Genomic DNA, 19,681 nt, shown 5'->3' with positions numbered 1-19,681 from the left:
AAAAATCTGCCACTGATTCATCCCGAAGGAGGAAACTCCCACACCGTCCGCGCAGACGTGGTATTGCTACGCGAGCCGGCGAGGCGAGTGCTAAGAAAACCAGAGTAACATGGCCCCAGAAGAGGCTTCCATATTTGAGCCAGGCGTATGCACATGCATAATACGCGCATTTAACATTGTTATTCCATTAATAACCATTCAAAATGGACGTTTTGGTTAGACTACTGTGTTGTGGTGTGAAATAATATTTTTGGATTTTGACTGTTTTTTAAGAACTCAAAAAGTACTCCACTGTAATATTGGTTCAAAAACGTTTGGAAAAACGCGTCTTTCCTGTAACGATTACAAAAGTTGACGATTCAGATACATTTTTCGAAGACTTTCAATACACAATTTAAAGAAGAAATATTATTAAGCTTTAAATACTACTAAAATCGTACTAAAAATATATTTAATTACACAAACGGGTCTACCGCGATATAATTTCATTATTTTTACCTTCCGTGAGTCTTTCCGTGACCACAGCTGGTGCAACTCAGCTAAAACGTCGGAATTAAAGGTAAAAACAATGAAATTATATCGCGGTAGACCCGTTTGTGTAATTAAATATGTGTACAAAACGCGAGAGTTTAAAGTCGTACTAAAAATGTTTTTGACCCTGTTGTCTTTTAGGCAGTCGCGTAAATTATATGTAGGTATACTACCACTTTTAGGAACTCTTATAGGATCACTCGTGCGTCTGTCTGTCTATCCGACCGTCCCCCCCCCCCCCGTCCCCCCATCCCCTTTTATCTCCGACACTACTGGGTCTAAAATTAAAAAAAAAGATACACAAAATAGTTCTAGTAGTCGGACTTAATGACGGAACCCTTGGAACACGAGTCCGACTCGCACTTGGCCGGTTTTTGGCAACAAATAAAATTATTTTTATCAAATATATTGATTTATTTCTTTAGTATATGCCATCTATTTCAGTTATTTTAGTTAGTTAGGTAGTTATAGTATATCGTAGGCATACTATATAGTTTGCTAAGCCCTCGACTCGCATGCTTGCTATAATTGGAATAACGCCAGTAAATCATTCTCCAACGTCAAATATCGGTGGTAATTGTTCCGGCCCTTTATTGTACTATTAAGTGTAACTAGCCCTTTATGACAAACTTCTATTATTGGTAGAATTATGGCCGCGTAGGCTACTCGAGTTTTTCCATTAAGTCAAATAGATACCATGTCCGTGATCAATGGCAAGTGTTCTATTATAGGTAGGTACAGTCAGCTGCCTTTATGCGACTTTATTGTTAAGAGAATAAGAGCGTGTCAAGGTAATTTTGAACACCTGATTGTACAAATGGCATTATTATATCCACCCTTGGCAAGAAACAAGTGGTCCTTGACTTTTCTAACTAACAAACTCCTTATTTGTTTGTAATTTACTAATTCTAGAAATCTCTTACCTACCTATTTAGAACTTTACGGCTACCATCAGTTTGGCACTGACATAAACATAATTCACTTTCTATACATCTCGTTCGCACAAATATGCGAGTACGAGCGAGATGTATAGAAAGTAAATTACGTTCTCGATGACGTATATGCTCTTACCTACACTAAGTACACGATTTAGGCAAATATTCACTAATTGTAGTCATATCATAAAATAGAGCCGGACAAAGCTAACTCTGCTTGGCATTTGCAATGACAAAGTATGGCAATATCATCATTCATGTCAAATTTCTATGAAAATATGACGTTTTATAATGAAACCCCCTCATTTTGTTCTTTTAAGTCGGTGCAAAGTTAGCTTAGACGCACTTTAGTTACAAGATGCAATACAAATCCCGAGTTTAGCTTTTTCTTTTTTACATACAAAACTTCCCCTCAACAATGTTTTTATTCAGAAGCCACGTGTGCTCTTGTCGTTCAACCTAGTTCCATAATCGGGCCCTCGCGGCTGTCTTGTTGTATTGCGACTATGTTTATTTGCTGATGTAAATGCGATTTATTACGACAAAAAGCTACTTTGGCAACTAGCTTTTTGGAATTATTTGAACCTTATTTTTAAGCAATAAAAACGGGACAATTTTTTATAGAAATTTTACATAAAGTGAGACTTTTCCATTACATCTCATATTTCATTGTATATTTAAACAACCAACGTTGCTGGTGAGTATTGACCAACAATAATATATGCACATGAAAGCACGCAAAAATTAGACAGCTACAATGTAACAATGATATATACTTAACTAGCGCTTCGCACGGGTTAACAAATTATAAAGGGTATCCCAAAAAGGACGCAAGATTTGAAATTGATGAAAAACACTTTTTTTTCATTATAATATATTTGTATATAAAATCTTGAAATACATAAAATAGGGTTATTTGTGGAATAATACGTCAGGCAAATCCGTACACTTTTGTCAAAATTTTCTATGACCATTTGGCAGAGATGCGGCTGAATTTCTCCAATGCAGCGTCGAATTTCCTCTTTTAAAGCATGAGTGGTTGTGGGCTTATTGGCATAGACTTTAGACTTTAAATAACCTCATAAAAAGAATTCTAAAGGCGTTAAATCGCAAGATCTAGGGGGCCAATTTTGATCACCGAATCGAGAGATCACACGACTAGGAAATGTTTCATGCAGTAATTGCATCGTTTCTCTGGCTGTGTGGCAAGTGGCCCCGTTTTGTTGAAACCACGTTGCTTCCACATCGATATCCTCTAATTCGGCTAGAAAAAACCTTGTTATCATGTCGCGATATCGAGCTCCATTAACAGTAACTGCTTGACCGGCCTCGTTTTGAAAAAAATATGGTCCAATAATGCCTCTAGTCCAAAATCCGCACCAAACAGTGACCCGTTCCACAAATAACCCTATTTTATGTATTTCAAGATTTTATATACAAATATATTATAACGAAAAAAAATGTGTTTTTCATCAATTTCAAATCTTGCGTCCTTTTTGGGACACCCTTTACATACACCTTCCTCTTGAATCACTCTATCTACATAGTATATAAAACAGTCACTTCCCGCTGTCTGTCCCTATGTATGCATAAATCTTTAAAACTACATAACGGATTTTGGTGCGGTTTTTTTTAATAGATAGAGTGATTCAAAAGGAAGGTTAACGTATAATTTTTTAACCCGTGCGAAGCCGGGGTGGGTCGCTAATATTTTACTAAATGTAATTTAGTTTAAAAAATTGCAATACTGGCGTAATTCGGTCCCTAAAAGTTAATGTCATAGTAAGGTCATTGCGTCACACACCGGAACGTTATGCAATCCTCTCACTTTCGCGAAAGCCGGATGAGGTTTGCAATTTTGGCGGTGAGGTGAGGTGTGACCTCAAAAGCTGAGGGCCTAGCGCTAATCAGTACGGTCGTTCAACTATTGGCCTCTCTGTCGCTCGAATAAGAATACAGTCGCAGTCTCGCAAGTCGCAAAACAGCACAATAAAACAAGATCCGTTGTACAGTCGCCATCAGATATATTGGAGCGGCCAAGGTGTTCACAATATCTGAACAAGCACTCTAACGCCTTTTGACAATAGAGGCGTGCTCAGATATTTGTGAGCACCTTGACTTCTCCGATATATCTGATGGCGACTGTACAACAGAAAATGGATAATTTACTTAAATTTGTAATAATTAGTTAACTACAATTAGTTAATTACGGAACGTCGAAACGTCGGAGGTAAATCTTAAAACTGAAATACGCGATTAAGTTCCGTTGTACAATTTAATAATGTGTTAAATTCGTGACAGTTTAAATCAGTAGTTAATTACTATACTAGTAATTAAAAGATAAGTAGGTATCTTTTGATGGTGTAAAATTCGTGTAAGTTTAAATCAGTAGTTAATTACTATACTAGTAATTAAGAGATACCTACTTATCTTTTAATGACTAGTATTTATTACTATAATAGCGACCCGCCCCGGCTTCGCACGGGTTAACAAATTATACATAAACCTTCCTCTTGGATCACTAAAATCCGGTGCGTAGTTTTAAAGACCTAAGCATACATACAGACAGACAGACAGCGGGCAGCGACTTTGTTTTTTACTATGTAGTGATTTATTAACTGCACCGACTATAGCGAAAAGTGTGGGAGTGCCTATTTTCATAGAAATGTTAATGTTTCTGGTGGTATTATAACACATTATTCCACACTCTTGCGAATTCGATAAATTGTCCACTTGGAATGATTCCTTGGACGTTTCTGATATGATTTGACCTATAGATTGCCTATAGATTGGTTACATTCCAACTGTATGATATTGTATTGATTGTCCATTATTTGTAAGCCTAGAATAGTTTAGTGGAACTAGCTTTTATTGGGTGTAGGAGTATTGACCGGTGTTAATTTTAGACAGGGTCTCAGGTTTAATATATATGAAGAGTAGGTTGTGCTTACACTACATGGAAAGAAAGAACATGTCTAATCACTTTTTTCGGAAAATAACTCTTTCATTTTAAATTGCACAGCTCTTAATTACCTATTAGTACCTAGTGTTACTTATATTATGTGCTACCACTGCTTTCCACATCTTTTATTTACTTTAAAAACACCTGTACAGATACTATCAGTTTGGCACTGACTTAAACGAGCGTAAACGTAACTTAATTTATAATTACTTTCTAATTTTTCTATGCATCTCGCTCGTACTGACAAATTACCTAGTAGGTAGTAGAGATATATATTTTTGTATTAATTGTGTTTTAAATTTCATTATGTGTTAAGAACACGCATGTAAGTACTTACACGCATTATTAGATTACTACATATCCAATTCCTTACCTACAGGAAAGTAATAACTGCTTGTATCCTTCAGAAAACATGAAGGTAATAAGTATTGAAGTCATAAATTTCGACTATAGGTTTTTAACAATAGTTTTTAATCCAGTAGGGCTAAGATGGCCGGCTCGTTATCATTTGTCACCATGGCTGTCACGTTTAGGGTTACCAGACGTCAGGAATTTTCCTGAAACGTCAGGAATTTTGGCCGTGTGTCAGGAATGCGGCCGGAATACGAAAACGTCAGGAATTTTAGTGAATTAACAATATGTGCATAAGAAGGTACATCATTCAAATTTACTTTTTAAGAAATAGATATCGCATATGGCTAGACCCCCCCGTCGCTCGCCGATACGAGCGTCAGGAAAAAAAAACGAAAATCAGGAATTTTGTCAGGGAATTCCAAATTTGGATCTGGTAACCCTAGTCACGTTCTAACAAATATGTAGGTAAGTGCGAAAGTGACGCATGGCATGACAGGTGATAAAAATGCGACGATGATAGCTGGTCTGAACTCCATTATAATGCGTTAATAATGATGTAACAACATAAACCATGACATGTAATATAACGTTTTATTTTTAGACTTTGACTTTGACTTCGACTTCGAATTACAATTAGTTTAGCATATGACGACTCCATGGATTCTAATAGAACTACGGTAAACACCCAAAAGTCCCAAGCCCAGTCATAATCTGATACTCACTGAAAACTTCCAAGAAACATCAATGGATGATCGAACGTTTTTAGAGTTCCGCAATCAACCTAAGTACCTAGAAATTGGATCATCTGTAAGTATATAGCACATGTGAGACAATGCCTAGCCGAATACCATAAAAGTGGTATGAAACAAAATCATGAAAACTATTTTTTTTAATAAAATGTACCTATTTATGTACTTCCACTTGACGTAAATAAAATAGGGGTTTATCGCTTCAACTTTATAATGTCTTTGGATACCTAAAAATTTTAAAATTAATAGGAGCCTTCGAAAACCATTTCTTGGCTCAGAAAACTGCGTTGCAACGCAGGAAGTGCTAATTTTTGCTAGAATGAAATGTTCTACTCTAATTATACAGGGTGCTTCCTGTAACAGGAGCAATAAATTAAACTGTAGGCTGTACTCCTCAAACTGACCAACATTTGTTCAGCAACTTTTGAAAATAACTCGTGTTTTGATTTTTATTACACTTTAAAGTTTATTCTAAGACGCAATGTATTGCAAATTTTGTTATGATTAAAGCGTGACAAGCAACGTCAAACACACTGATGTCAGCGTACATTGAAGGCAATATTTATTTTGTATGAAAAAGAGGAAGTCTAAAGAATTCATAATTTTTAAAAGTTGCTGAACAAATGTTGGTCAGTTTGAGGAGTACAGCCTTTAGTTTAATTTATTGCTCCTGTTACAGGAAGCACCCTGTATGATTATTTTAATATAATTTGGTTGTTTAAGATGAATGGGAAATTTGGAAAAGATAATATTATAAGTTTATAAGTATAAAATATAATATTAGGAATACGAATTCTTGCAAACGGCATAACGTAACAACATTGCAGGTTCATGACTCAAATGGATTTGTCGCGTGACAAATTGTCAAGGTCATATCGATGGCAGATCGCAATCGCATTGATATTTTGCCAGTGGCATTGCTTTTTTGTACACGAACCCGTAGGTAGGTAATACAAACAATGCTTAGAAAGATACGTTATAATTTACTCTTGATTGATTTTTAGTTTTTAATTAATTATAGACTTATAGAATACATTTAAATGCCATGCCCTTTAAAAATTAATGTTACAAAAGTGGTCATATAAAATTACGTATTATACAGGATGTGGTTGGAAAGGGGTACAGTTTTTAAACTTCTTAATTGTAAGAAAACAAAATAAATACATACTTAGACATTTTTTATCGACCGATAAAAAACTCGTTGCAAAAAAAACCTATATGTATAAGTAACTAGGTAAGTAAGTACCTATAGGTAATTGGTATTTTTTCTACTGTTGGTTTCTGAACTTAATGGTAATGACCCGAATGGCCTCACGAAACGAGCAAAGTTTGATTGCATGCTGTTTAATCTGATGGAACTTGAAAGCTACGGAAACTATACCTATAGTAAAACATAATAACACTAAATTTGCGGTAATAAAGGGCGAAAAACTTACTGAAACGATATGTGCAGAATTAGATTTCTAGATTGATAATAAAAAAATATATCTAAAGACAGTCTACATCTTCTCGGAGCACCCGTCTTCGATGAAGCCATCCCTCCCCTTCTGAGTAAATCTATTTCAAAATTTAGTGACTATTCGGACCGCCTTCTCAAAATTAGCAGTCATTCTGCACTGTTTATTCTAAAATTTTGTCTACTCATTCCAAAATTTACCTACCTGCTCCGCTGTTGCCCTATCTGGAAATACCCCCATCTACTCCGACCTCTTGACCTACTTTTAAAATCCCAAATTGAATCAATTTTGAACATCCGATTTAGCGAGCAGGCATGGACTCAAGCCACCTTACCGATAAGGTATGGTGGTTTGGGTACCCGTAAAATTTCAAGTGTTGCTTTGCCGGCATTCTTGGCCTCAATTCATAGCACCTCCGATCTCGCAGGTAATATTCTCAAAGCCTCTCCGGCTACAAACTGCGAGATCGCGTGCCTGGTTGAGGCCTCGAATGCATGGCTAGCTGGACCAAGTCAAAATTTTCCGTCTCGACCGAAGATACAAAGGGCCTGGGATAACATAGCTTCAGTCTCTACGCTAAACTCACTTCTGGACACAGCGACAGGCAGGGACCGAGCGAGGATTCTGGCATCATCTCAGCCAGAGTCAGGTCAGTGGCTACACGCGTATCCCTCGCCTAACACCGGCACCTTTATAGACCCAGAGACGCTTCGCATAGCCGCTGGTCTCCGGCTAGGAGTTGCTGTCTGTGCCGACCACAACTGCGCTTCATGTGGATCTGAAGTTGATAGCCTCGGTCACCACGGGCTCGCCTGTTCTTCGGGTGCCGGCCGCCTGTCTCGCCATTCCGCCCTCAATGACATCCTGAGAAGGGCGCTCGTCAGTGCCGGCGTTCCCGCCGCTCTGGAGCCCCAAATAGTGCGGAACGACGGTAAGCGCCCTGACGGGATGTCACTGATTCCCTGGAAGACTACTACAACTACAATTTAGCATCATATTTTTCAAGAAAACACCAACGACGAGGTGGTTCGTGTATATTACTAAAGCACGGTCTAGAATATATACCACTAAAAATCACTGCTAAACTATGTACTCCATACTATTTTGAATGTTGTGGTGTCGAGTTAACTGATTTTAATTTAATAATAGTATGCATATATAGAATACCTAGTCATAACATAGGGCTGTTTATTCATAAGTTTAAACAATTGTTAAATAGTCTTGTACGTAAAAAGAATAAAAAAATGATACTTTGCGGAGATTGGAATATCGATGTTTTAAAAAATAGTAACCAAACAAAAGAACTAATATCTCTCTTAACGAAATTTGGATTGAACATTCATGTAAAGTCGCCAACCCGAAAAAAGTCTTGTATTGATTTAATAGCCTCTAACTTGGATATGTTGAATGTATCATGTAACATACATAACTTAGGCTGTCTGACCACGATACTGGACAATCTATATCCTTTCAGATATCTGAACACTCGAAACCCAGACAGTCTGTAGAATATACTGAACAAAGGAGAGACTATAGTCAAGAAAATGTAGACAAATTTTATGAGTACATTTCATGCCTTTCTTTCAACCAAGTTTTTGAGGCATTGGATCTAAATATTGCATTTGAAGAGTTTCATGACTTAATCATCTTGTTTTTCAACTTATGCTTTCCAATTATAAATAAACTAGTAAGAAATAAACCTATAAAAAATAAATGGATTACGAAAGGGCTAAAGCAATCATGTGTCAAAAAAAGAAATTTATACTTTAAATACCATAAAGAGCACACAAACAAAAAGTATAACAAACACAAATATTTAGCATATTCGAAGTTACTAAAAAAGTGCATTCACAAGGCCCAGCAACTTAATAATGCTTCTTATATAAATAATTCCAAAAATAAGGGTAAAGCAGCATGGAATGTAATAAAAGATAATCTTAACTTAAATATTAACAAATCTGAAATTATAAACATTAAAATTGATGACAAAGTATTAGATGACCCTTTGAAATTGTGTGAGATATTTAACGACTTTTACATCAATAACTCCTATGTAAATGCAAATACTTATAATGAAATTCCAGGCATAAAAACTGTTAATAATAGCATTTTTCTTTCTCCCTTAGATCAGTATGACGTAATAAAAATAATAAAATCTTTAAATGACACTAACTCAACCGGTTATGATGAAATTCCAACTAAGTTATTAAAACAATGTGCAGACCAAATAGCATCACCTCTCAGCTACTTGATTAACTTATCTTTTGAGCAAGGCTGCTTTCCTGATCGCTTAAAATTAACCATTATCAAACCCCTCTTCAAAAAGGGTGACCCGAGTTTAATAAATAACTATCGCCCAATCGCACTAATACCGGTCCTATCTAAAGTCTTCGAAAAAGCTTTGTACAATAAAATTAATAATTTCTTCGACAGTGCTAATGTTATCCATCCAAATCAGTTTGGTTTTAGAAAGGGTACTTCTACATCTCATGCTTGCTTTGCTTTAGTTAGACATATTACCCAATCACTTAATGACAACCAACCTATCTTAGCAGTTTTCCTAGATATGAGCAAAGCCTTTGATAGCGTCTGCCACAAAATTTTATTAACAAAACTAGAAAAATATGGCATTAGGGGAAAGGCTAATGACTGGCTCAAGAGCTATCTGTCTGAGCGAAAACAATACACAGAAATTACTAAAATAGTCCAGAAAAAGAAAATCACCTACAAGTCTCTATCAAAAACAAGTAATTGTGGCGTCCCACAGGGAAGCATACTCGGTCCTCTGTTATTTTTAGCATATATTAATGACCTGCCGAACATACTAAAACATACATGCATTTTGTTTGCTGATGATGCTACCCTAATCATAAAGTCTAGCAATAATAGTGACCTAGAAAATGAAGCAATTAACGAACTGCATAATACGACTAGATGGTTGGAAAATAATTGTCTTAAATTAAACTTGGCTAAGACTAAAATTATTAAGTTTAAAACTCGTAACTCTACTAATACTAACCTAAATGTTAATTGTAACAATTCTAATGTAGAACTTGTTGATTCAACCACGTTTCTTGGTATTACTCTAGATGAACATTTAAATTGGAGAGCACACGTTGAAAATGTATGTTCCAGATTGGATAGATTTGTTTTTGCATTGCGGCGGCTTAGATCTATAGCATCAAGAGAAGCTGCAATGTCCGCCTATCATGGTTATGTCGCCTCAATTTTGCGTTACGGACTTATTATTTGGGGTAATAGTACTGATATCCAAAGAGCATTCGTGACCCAAAAAGCTTGCATCAGAGCTGTAAGCGGAAGCGAATATCTCGCCCACTGTACACCAATATTTCAAGAACTTAAAATTCTACCATTGCCTTGTCAGTACATTTTAGAAATTACTAAATTTGTCAAAAAACAGCCCCAGCTTTTTCCACTTCACGATGAAGTGGTAAATAAGCAAAGGCCCAGCAGGAAGCCACTACAGCTATATCAACCTGCGCAGAAGCTGAAAGTGTCCCAGTCAAATGTCTATAATATGGCTGTAAAGATATTTAATAGAGTGCCAGATGACCTCAAAACTCTACCGACATGTAAATTTGAAAAAAAAATGTTTCAGTGGTTACTTGAAAAATGTTTTTACTCTATAGATGAATTTTTTAATTGATATTTATTATGAATTCTTAATTAATTTTTTGTTAATGTTAAACTGACTGAATTATAATTTTAATATTTAATTTGACTCCACATGTACATAGTTATGTAAATATTTCTACGCCGATGCATGCCGGCAGAATATGCTGACCTAACACCTTTTACTAACCAACTTTGTATGTACCATATTCTTGGAAATAAAGTATTGAATTGAATTGAATTGAAGATGGGTCGTGCGTTGGTATGGGACGCCACTTGTGCTGACACGCTAGCGGCGTCCTACGTCCCATCGACCAGCAGGCGTGCTGGCGCGGCGGCGGACACTCGGGAGCGTCAAAAGGTAGCCAAATACAGCTGTCTCGGCGCTCCATACGAATTTGTCGCATTTGGCGTCGAGACGCTTGGTTCGTGGGGCAGAGGTGCACAGTTGCTCCACAAGGCGCTCGGGAAACGGCTGAGGGAGGCAACGGGCGACCCCCGCGCGGGCAGCTTTCTCGCGCAGAGAATTGCAATCGCAATCCAGCGCGGGAACGCTGCCTGCATATTGGGCACCCTCCCGAGGGCACCAAATTTTGATAGGTATTTTTAATTTTTAGTTTTAGTTATTTTAATTGTAGTTAGTTTTAGTTTTATATTCTATGTCTTTTGATATGATATGATTTATTTATCTCACAATATACAATTTCACTTAAAATTACACATTATAAAAAATTTCAAAATGTTTTAATTTCTTATTAGAATAATATGAAAAACTTTCAAACAAACATTTTTATTAAATAGGAATTTATTTATTTATTTAAACTTTATTGCACAAATTTACATAAAAGTAGTACAAATGGCGGACTTAACGCCTTAAGGCAATCCTCTACCAGTCAACCATTTGTGACTGCAACCGCTAAGTGAGCTCTTAAAATAAATTTAAAATTTACCTACTTCCAGAAAAACTGAAAAATAAAATATAAAGCGTTCATTTAAAACTAACATTATAATTTTTGAAATGCACAAAAAAGCAAAGAAATTGATTTCTCTAATCTTCAATACTCTTTTACACTTCATGATAATTAAATGTCATTTTAAAATCTCCGATCCTACCCAAGATAGAAATAACTATGAAAACAAAATACTACAGTTTTCGTATACTTAGAAGTTTCAGAATGTTGACCGTTTTTAGGGAGCATAATTATACCATTTTTGTGTTTTATTTTTGTTTGAATTATAAAAATATACTTACCCTAAAAAATCACATTAACAATTTCAAATTAATAATTTAAAGTTATTTTATTTTGTCTCCGGTAGCATTTATAAAATTAGAAATTTTCAGCGCGTTTTTATAAAAAAAAATACCATTTTCTATAATAATAAATACGTAAAAGTATCTTAATAACAACGAAATTCTACAAAAATACAATTACCATTTTCAAATCTCCGATATCATCCACAAATTTCGAACACACAAACGTTCGCGTAAAAGTTTCAGCTCGCTGAGCGTCCGGAGCGAGCGGCCACGCCGAACCCTCGAGGGATACTGAAATGAACCCGAGCGGTGAACCCGTCATATCAACTGTATGAAGGGTTGCAAGCTGTTGCAAGTATGATATGGATGCTAGCTGATTTTCTGGGGAATAAGCGGTGTTCGTACCAAAATGCGAGTATCCAAGACTCATTGTAATTAAAACTGTTGAGATTGAACTATCAGTCATTCATTCATTTAATCAATGCCGAAGGACATTGATACTAGCTGTCCCTGGCAACAAGTGTGTCAAGTCAGGACTTGGGTGTTACTTTTTTCTATGTCGGTGAGGAGGAGGTTTTGAATTCGTCAGAATCGGTGTTTTTCGTGATGTAGATTGTAGATCCTATTTGTCGTAATTTTAAAATGTTTTAAGAACCTGGCCAAATAAAAGGAACTTTTGACCGACTTGGACTAGGACTTGGACGACCTGCCTCATAAAAAAAAGTCAAAACTATTTTTCTTTTACCTTTTCCTAATGAAACCTCGCTAACGAATAATATGCCCTTAAACTATTTTTGTTACATCCTGTATAATATTTTTTCATTTAATTAATTCTTATTTATTTTAGGTAGGTACTGTTTTTGAAACCTTATATGTATATAAATACAAACTAAATACATAAAAAATAACTACCTACTAAAACCCGTTCCGGCCTGCCCCCGACTCAAAGGTGCCCGTCACGCTCGCTGCGTTGCCGCGTTGGATTGCTATTTTCCATCCTTTGCATCAGGAAAAACCAGGAAAATTCTTATTTACATATCTTCACATTGGATTCCCATTTCTCGACCGATCTCGTGATTTGGCGAACAAGTTCAATAATCATATGGATTTCTGTTGATTCTTTTTTCGTTTTTTTTTTTTTCAAAATGGCGAAGTCATGGGCTTTGCGAGGTCTATGGCTCACAAAGCTAGTATAAGGCCTGCGTTACACTTGAAAGTTTTACTTACGTAAGTAGGGACAAAGCTATTTGTTAGAATGAGCTAACGATATTAATTTCTCATTCTGTAGTATAGCGGTGTCCCTAAGTTTACGTAAGTAAAACTTACAAGTGATCTTGGGCCTAAATAGTAGCCAGTAGCATAGAGAAATATAGTAAGACAAGAGTGCTCACTCCACACATCAGTTTTGGTACCAAAAAGACTATTAATCTTAGTGTCTACATCTAGCATCGAGTAGCGGAACTATCAGTACTGCTACTTGACAATAGATGTAGCACCGACCGGAAAGTCTTTTTGATACCAAAACTGATGTTCTGTTCTCTAGGTATAATGCCAGTAGTGCAACAGTGCAGTGGAGGCGACGATGCATTTGGATGTGCAATAGGAAGTTCTATAAGGCCGCTTGTGCAACGTCGGCTTTCACGATTGACCAATGTGAGTACAGTCGCTATCAGATATATCGGAGCGGCCAAGGTGCTCACAAATATCTGAACATACATCTGATATATCTAATGGCGACTGTACTTACGGAAATTGGTCTGTCTTGGTTCAGTTTCCTGCATGGTTAATAAGAGTTGTTGAAGATTGACAGAGAGATTGACAGAGCTGCCGCTGCTTCGGTGTGCGAAAGAGACATCGCTATATAACTATAACCCTGTCACGCTCACACACCGAAGCGATGTGCAGATCCGTATCAGTGAAAATGAAAATTGAAATATACCTAGCTATCTGCTTCTCTATCACTCGAATATCCAAGAGTGGTAGAAAGGCAACGAAACTTGTTTTTTTTTTTCGCGGTTGGCCATCAGTTTTTTTTTAGTGACAAAACTGATTTACTGTCACCTACATACATTTTGTCTCATACACAGTTCGTTTTGGAACTATGTACCGAAATAATGTAAGTGGCTCTTACATTAAGAGCCAACAGGAGCTAAGATTAAAATATTTTAGGTAAATATACCCGTCTCGCTAACGGAAGCGGCTCCTAAAACTAGTGCGATAAGGACAAGGCGAAAAATCCTGCGTAAAAATATCAAAAATCGAGGTTTCGTACTCGACTGTTTCCTGCTCCAAAACTTAACCAATCGTAACCAAATTTGGAAATCTAAATGATTATGACATTATCTGTGTCGGACCGTTTTGATTTTTTGACTAATTGATGTCAGTTTTGAATAGCACGCCTCTCATTGCGGCATAGTCAATTAGGCCATTTTGGCCATTTTTGAAGGGCTCTAGCGCCTTAAAAAACTAAAATATCAAAAAAAGCAAAACGGTCCGACACAGATATTCACAATATTAATCTGTGTTGAAAAAAATCATTGCTCTAGCTTCAAAACCGACGGAGGAAACAGTCGAGTACGTTTGTATGGAGAAATGACCACTTCTGTTGGCTCTTAAAACCTGCGGGCGCAGCATGGTTCCATTTTTATCGCCTGTCACTACATATGCCCGTCACTTTCGCACTTACTTGCTTGTTAGAACGTAACACGTGACAGGCATGGTGACAAGCGATAAAAATGCAACCGTGCTACCGCCGCTAGGTTGTATCGAGTAGGAAGTATGTTGGGCACGGTTATCGTGTGATAATTACGGGATAAAGTATCAATCTTTGACTTTTGCTCTATCATGATGTCGTTATCATTTCGATAACCTACGAGCTAGGTTAGGTATTACACATACGACTTATACGTCATTACAGGGATCGGATACCAGTATTTTTTTATGGGAACGAAAACGGTATTTTTTCGTTCTCTGCTAATTATTTCATTTTTAATTGGGCAATCTAATATACGAAGTCGTTACCTCAACACACATCTGAGTCCTACATTTAGAGTATAAAATAATTCGAAAAATGTGGGTGGTGTGGGTGGTGTGGGTGTGTGGTTATTTCGAAGTTTTTGCAAAAAACCGGTTCCGATCCCTGCGTCATTAGCCCCCTGTATCGATAACTCTCTATACTTTGAAACTTTGAATAAGGTTTCTAAAGTCTAAACTCTCTATACACTCTATTCTTTGAATAAGGTTTCTACATAAGTCATTAGCGCAAAAAATAATCTCTCCGGCGGGGAATCGAACCCCGGTCTCCCGCGTGACAGGCGGGGATACTTACCACTATACTACCGAAAATGTTGGTTCAGTCGCTGAAATTATCTTTCACATACAAATAGGCATGAAGTTCACACGATTTCATGATAATGGTAAATTGTAAAAATATAAGGTACGTGGGTACAGTCACCTGCACAAGTACTTATCAATACTGTTATGTGGTATCAATAATTATAATGATTTACTTCTTTAATCGGCACAATGAAAGAAGAAGGCAGTGCCACCGTCCAAAATTCCTGTGAAAACATGACGATTAACAAGTAGGTATGCCACTTTCGCACTTTATGGCCATATTCGAACTTTAAGATACGTCAAATACTAGAGATTGAAACGATATGGAATGGATATGTCAGTGTCAAACAAGTTCTCGTAGTCAAACAAGTATCGTTTCAATCTCTAGTATTTGACGTATCTTAAAGTTCAAATATGGCTGATAGTCGCTGGTAAACTAAAAACTTGTACCTAATAGGTACAGTACAGTCAAGTGTAAAAATATGGGTGTAGACAACTTACTCAAAAATATGTCCTATAACCTATAGTTCTTAATTCGGTGACATAAGGCTTACGTAAGTAAAACTTACAAGTGTATATTAGGCGTAAGAGCTATGGGGCTATATTTTTGAGATGATTTGTGCACCCGTATTGCCCCAAGCGAACTCTGCATGACAAAGTGTGGAAATTACATCATTTACATACAATTTCTATAAAATAAGACATTTATAATGACATGGCTTCACTTTCTCCTGTTCAAATGAGTTTTAAGGTAGTTTAGGCGGGCTCTACCTATGTATTTTCTCTCCGATAATTATTGTAAGTATGTACCTATTTTTTATCTCACCTTTTTTATATGTAATTAAATTTACTTATTGGTACCTAGGTACATAGCTTACTCGTGCAGAGCATTAAAAACTCATTTTAAAAATCCACCCGTAACTAATGCATTTTGTTCAAACACAATTTCATTGTTTACTAAATGACATCACAATGCTTTCTCCTTACGAAACTACACGCAATAATACTATCCTTATCCAAACATCATATATATTTTTTCTATCACTCGAATATAAACTTTATTATTTAGTCTACAAGGTACTTTTTGTATTGATATAATGGAACGCGATAGGAGGTTTGGAAAGTAACTAATTGATATCAAGCTACTCTCGTTTTTAATCTGTATTCGGCATGTACTACTGCTATGTTCCCAACGCCTACAACATACAAGCGAGTAGTCGGCTCAATAAAACATAAAAAGTAACGTCTCGAGATCCATAGTAAGTATGCGTGATGAGAGGTCACTTAAGATTAGTTCGTGATTGAACGCTTGAACGCGCGCAGCGATGATAATAGCTGCCTCGAACGTGCCAAACGTGACTTTAATTTGAATTTCGAACGAAATTAAATTCGCGCCATATTTATGGCTTTTAAAAGGAAATCGAGAGTGGCCAGGTATTCGTGTTTTGAAAATAAGGTTCTTTTAAAGGAAGTGTTTTTAAATTAGAAGATACTTTCTTATGTAAAATAGAGTCGATTAATTAAGGGATTTCTAACTTTACAACGTGATCGGACTTACATAAGTACAGCTTACAGTTCAGCTTATATAGATATACATCATCCGCTTACCATTGTAGCCTGTGCGTCCTCTCGGCGTGGTCGCAGGTCGATGGTGTGAAAGCCATCGTCGCCAGCGTCGAAGGCCTTGTTTACCACCCCCGCGGCAGACATCTTCGGGCCTGCAAACAAAAGGATCAGAAGGTAGGTAGGGTCATTGTGCTAGTTTCCGTCCATGCTCTAGTTTACGTCCACTAGACGGATTAGCAAATAAAATGTATCATCGACGCACACACAATTGTGTAATACCTACTATAACCTAGTACCTAAGCAAATCCGTAATATTTTCAATTGTATCTGTTAGGGAGACCTGTTATTGGCTTCATGATTGTATCCTAGTTATAAGTCTATATAGTTTGTTAAAGCTGTTGGTCTTCTAATAAAATAAAATAAAATAAAAATCATTTTGAATTTTAATTTTTATGTATTAGATAGATATATTGTTTAGACATTAAGGATTGCAATAAGTCCAAATTTCGTGCAGCAATATAGGTTTTTACTCAAATTTCGTCAAGTGGACGAAAACTAGCGCAATGACCCTATAGCCGGTCAAACAAATTTGTCAGTAGCAAAAGGTGCAAATTTTCTATGGGACGATTACCCTTCGCGCCTACTATTTATAAATTTGCCGCTTTTTTCTACTGACGGAAATGACTTGACAGACTGTACCTACAAGCAACCATCTTACGCATTTCACATTTATAGACGGGACTAATACTATTGACAATAAATAACATTATTTGTTAATGTGAAAATGTTTGAAAATGTGATGTGTCTACCCTAAATATTTTCATACACTTTTCGTCGGGTAGTTGCACAAATCTCTGTTTTGACATTTTGCTGGGACATCAGTTAGCTGCGACCATGACCAGTGAAGCCTGTGTCGAAACGTCGGTAAATAAAGGTAATAAAATAAATTCGCGATAGGGGCTGTTCATAAATTACGTCATCTATTTTTGACGATTTTTGACCCCCCCTACCCCCCTAAAATCATCCAAAAATAATGCAATTTATGAATAGCCCCATATGCGAGTTAATGTGTGTTCAAAGCGCGAAAGTTTTGAATAGGTATTATCTTACGCGTTGTATTTTGTTTCGTGCCAATCGTGCCAGAACGAAGAGAACATGATGTTGATGTATCACTGCATGACCAATGTACAAGATATGTAGGAAGGCTGTGACTCATCGTCATTATTATTTATTTAGGAGTGTTAGTAATGCGTAGTTAACTAGTTACACAGATAAGCACCGCCTATATTTTTATAAAACATCGCTAAGTTCTGCAACTGCAGTACTTTGGTCGTGTATTACGAAATGACAAAAACCACCTCCTCCAGCTGATAATACAGAGGAAAATCCAAGGCAAACGAAAACGTGGAAGAAGACGTACATACCTCGTGGCTCATAAACCTCAGGTTCTGGTTCAAGATGAGCACCAGATCGCTGTTTCGAGCTGCAGCGTCAAGTGAAAATAGCCCTAATGATAGCCAACCTCCGGCAGGAGACGGCACGACGGGAAGAAGATCGCTAAATTGCTTCTATGCCACTATTCGCAAGAGGAAGAGGGCCGCATCCCTGGTGCACCGGATTCGCGCCAGCCCCAACATCATCATGAAGATGATAGGGGACATGGACTGCCCCTATTTGCTACGCTGCAGTCTACTGCTAGCTACATGTGCCGTACTGAGCTAGTAATAAAAACATGTAGTTTATAGGTATAGATGTAGATATTCCTAGGTTTAAGTACTAATACATAATTAAGAATTATTTTGACTAACCAAGATATAGGTATATATATTATGAGTGTAACTTACTCGTAATAAATGATAAATTAATAAATTCGCTAGCATATTATTATGATATTAAACGATGGGCACGCGAAAGGTTCGGGTTCGGGTTGCCGCAAATGAATAGGTAAGTGAAGGCTTTCCCCTGACATGTCAGGATTTTTGGTCCTTCGTCTGAATTGCACTGTTTAAAAGTGACGTTTATTTTATCACTTCTATATATACTTCTAAATACTGAGGGGAAGTGTGTGAATCGACAAATGATCGATTCTTACAAAGAACCCGTTTCCGATTGCAACAGACGCAACAGTAGCAGGGAGCTGCCGAACCTGTCATTATGGGCGCCCGCGCACCGGAACGGTGATCGATCCACTCCCGCGCATGTCCAATCAATACAACAAACATATACAGTCGGCCAAAAATGTGGTCTACCACCCTACGGTTGAGGTTCGTTTGAACGTCATGAGACAATAAGGTCGATTTAATTTAATTTAAAAGTCAACCTTAGCGATCGTTAGATCTCGCAGAAACTTTTGTCAAAACTGGTAGACCACTTTCTTGGCCCACTGTACCAGGGTGGCCGAAACGTTAATGCAATTGACCATTTTTGACCATTATCCGTTATAAATTGAACCGTAAACTGTAACCGTCCGTTACGGTTTACGGTTCAATTTGTACTAGTTAATGGTCAATGTACACCTGCAATAATATGTAACATAGCGAAGTACGCAAAAATATCTGACTCTATCTTATTTGTAGCGCATTAAGCGAGCGGCACAAACGGTCAACGGTGGGGAAACGATCATTTTGGTTAAGAGTTGTCATATGAAACAATGCAATACCTATCCAAATGCAATACAAAAGTCCGGACAACACCCTAAAAATCCTGACATATACCTATCCTTTGTGGGTATTTCTCCAAAAATGACCCGGAGGGCCGCTAGCCCCTTAACTCTAAACTTTTTACTAGCTTATAGTTATAGGGACTATTACGCGAAATTCTGCGTAGAGGGCGCCACTAACACAATCCATTACAATCTGAGGGTCTACCACGAAACAAGAAAATCTAAATTTCTTCATGTAACC

At 37.0% G+C, this 19,681-nt stretch overlaps 1 protein-coding gene and 1 non-coding gene across 2 annotated transcripts in view; both read right to left on the bottom strand.

Annotated features, from left to right (window-relative positions):
• LOC134647384 (solute carrier organic anion transporter family member 4A1-like) overlaps nt 1–19,681 on the bottom strand; it is a 76,219-nt gene that overhangs the window by 55,626 nt on the left and 912 nt on the right. The window contains exon 2 of the mRNA XM_063501730.1: nt 16,821–16,930. Within this exon, the coding sequence (XP_063357800.1) occupies nt 16,821–16,922 (102 nt within the window). The 5' untranslated portion in view covers nt 16,923–16,930. The remainder of the gene's footprint in view (nt 1–16,820; nt 16,931–19,681) is intronic.
• Nucleotides 15,150–15,221, bottom strand: Trnad-guc (transfer RNA aspartic acid (anticodon GUC)). The gene has a single exon. It is a non-coding gene; the product is annotated as a tRNA-Asp (tRNA).

The sequence above is a fragment of the Cydia amplana genome, chromosome 4 (assembly GCF_948474715.1).
Source record: "Cydia amplana chromosome 4, ilCydAmpl1.1, whole genome shotgun sequence".
NCBI lineage: Eukaryota > Metazoa > Arthropoda > Insecta > Lepidoptera > Tortricidae > Cydia > Cydia amplana.
Note: the sequence above shows the minus strand (reverse complement) of the source record. Positions and strands in the feature narration are given on the sequence as shown.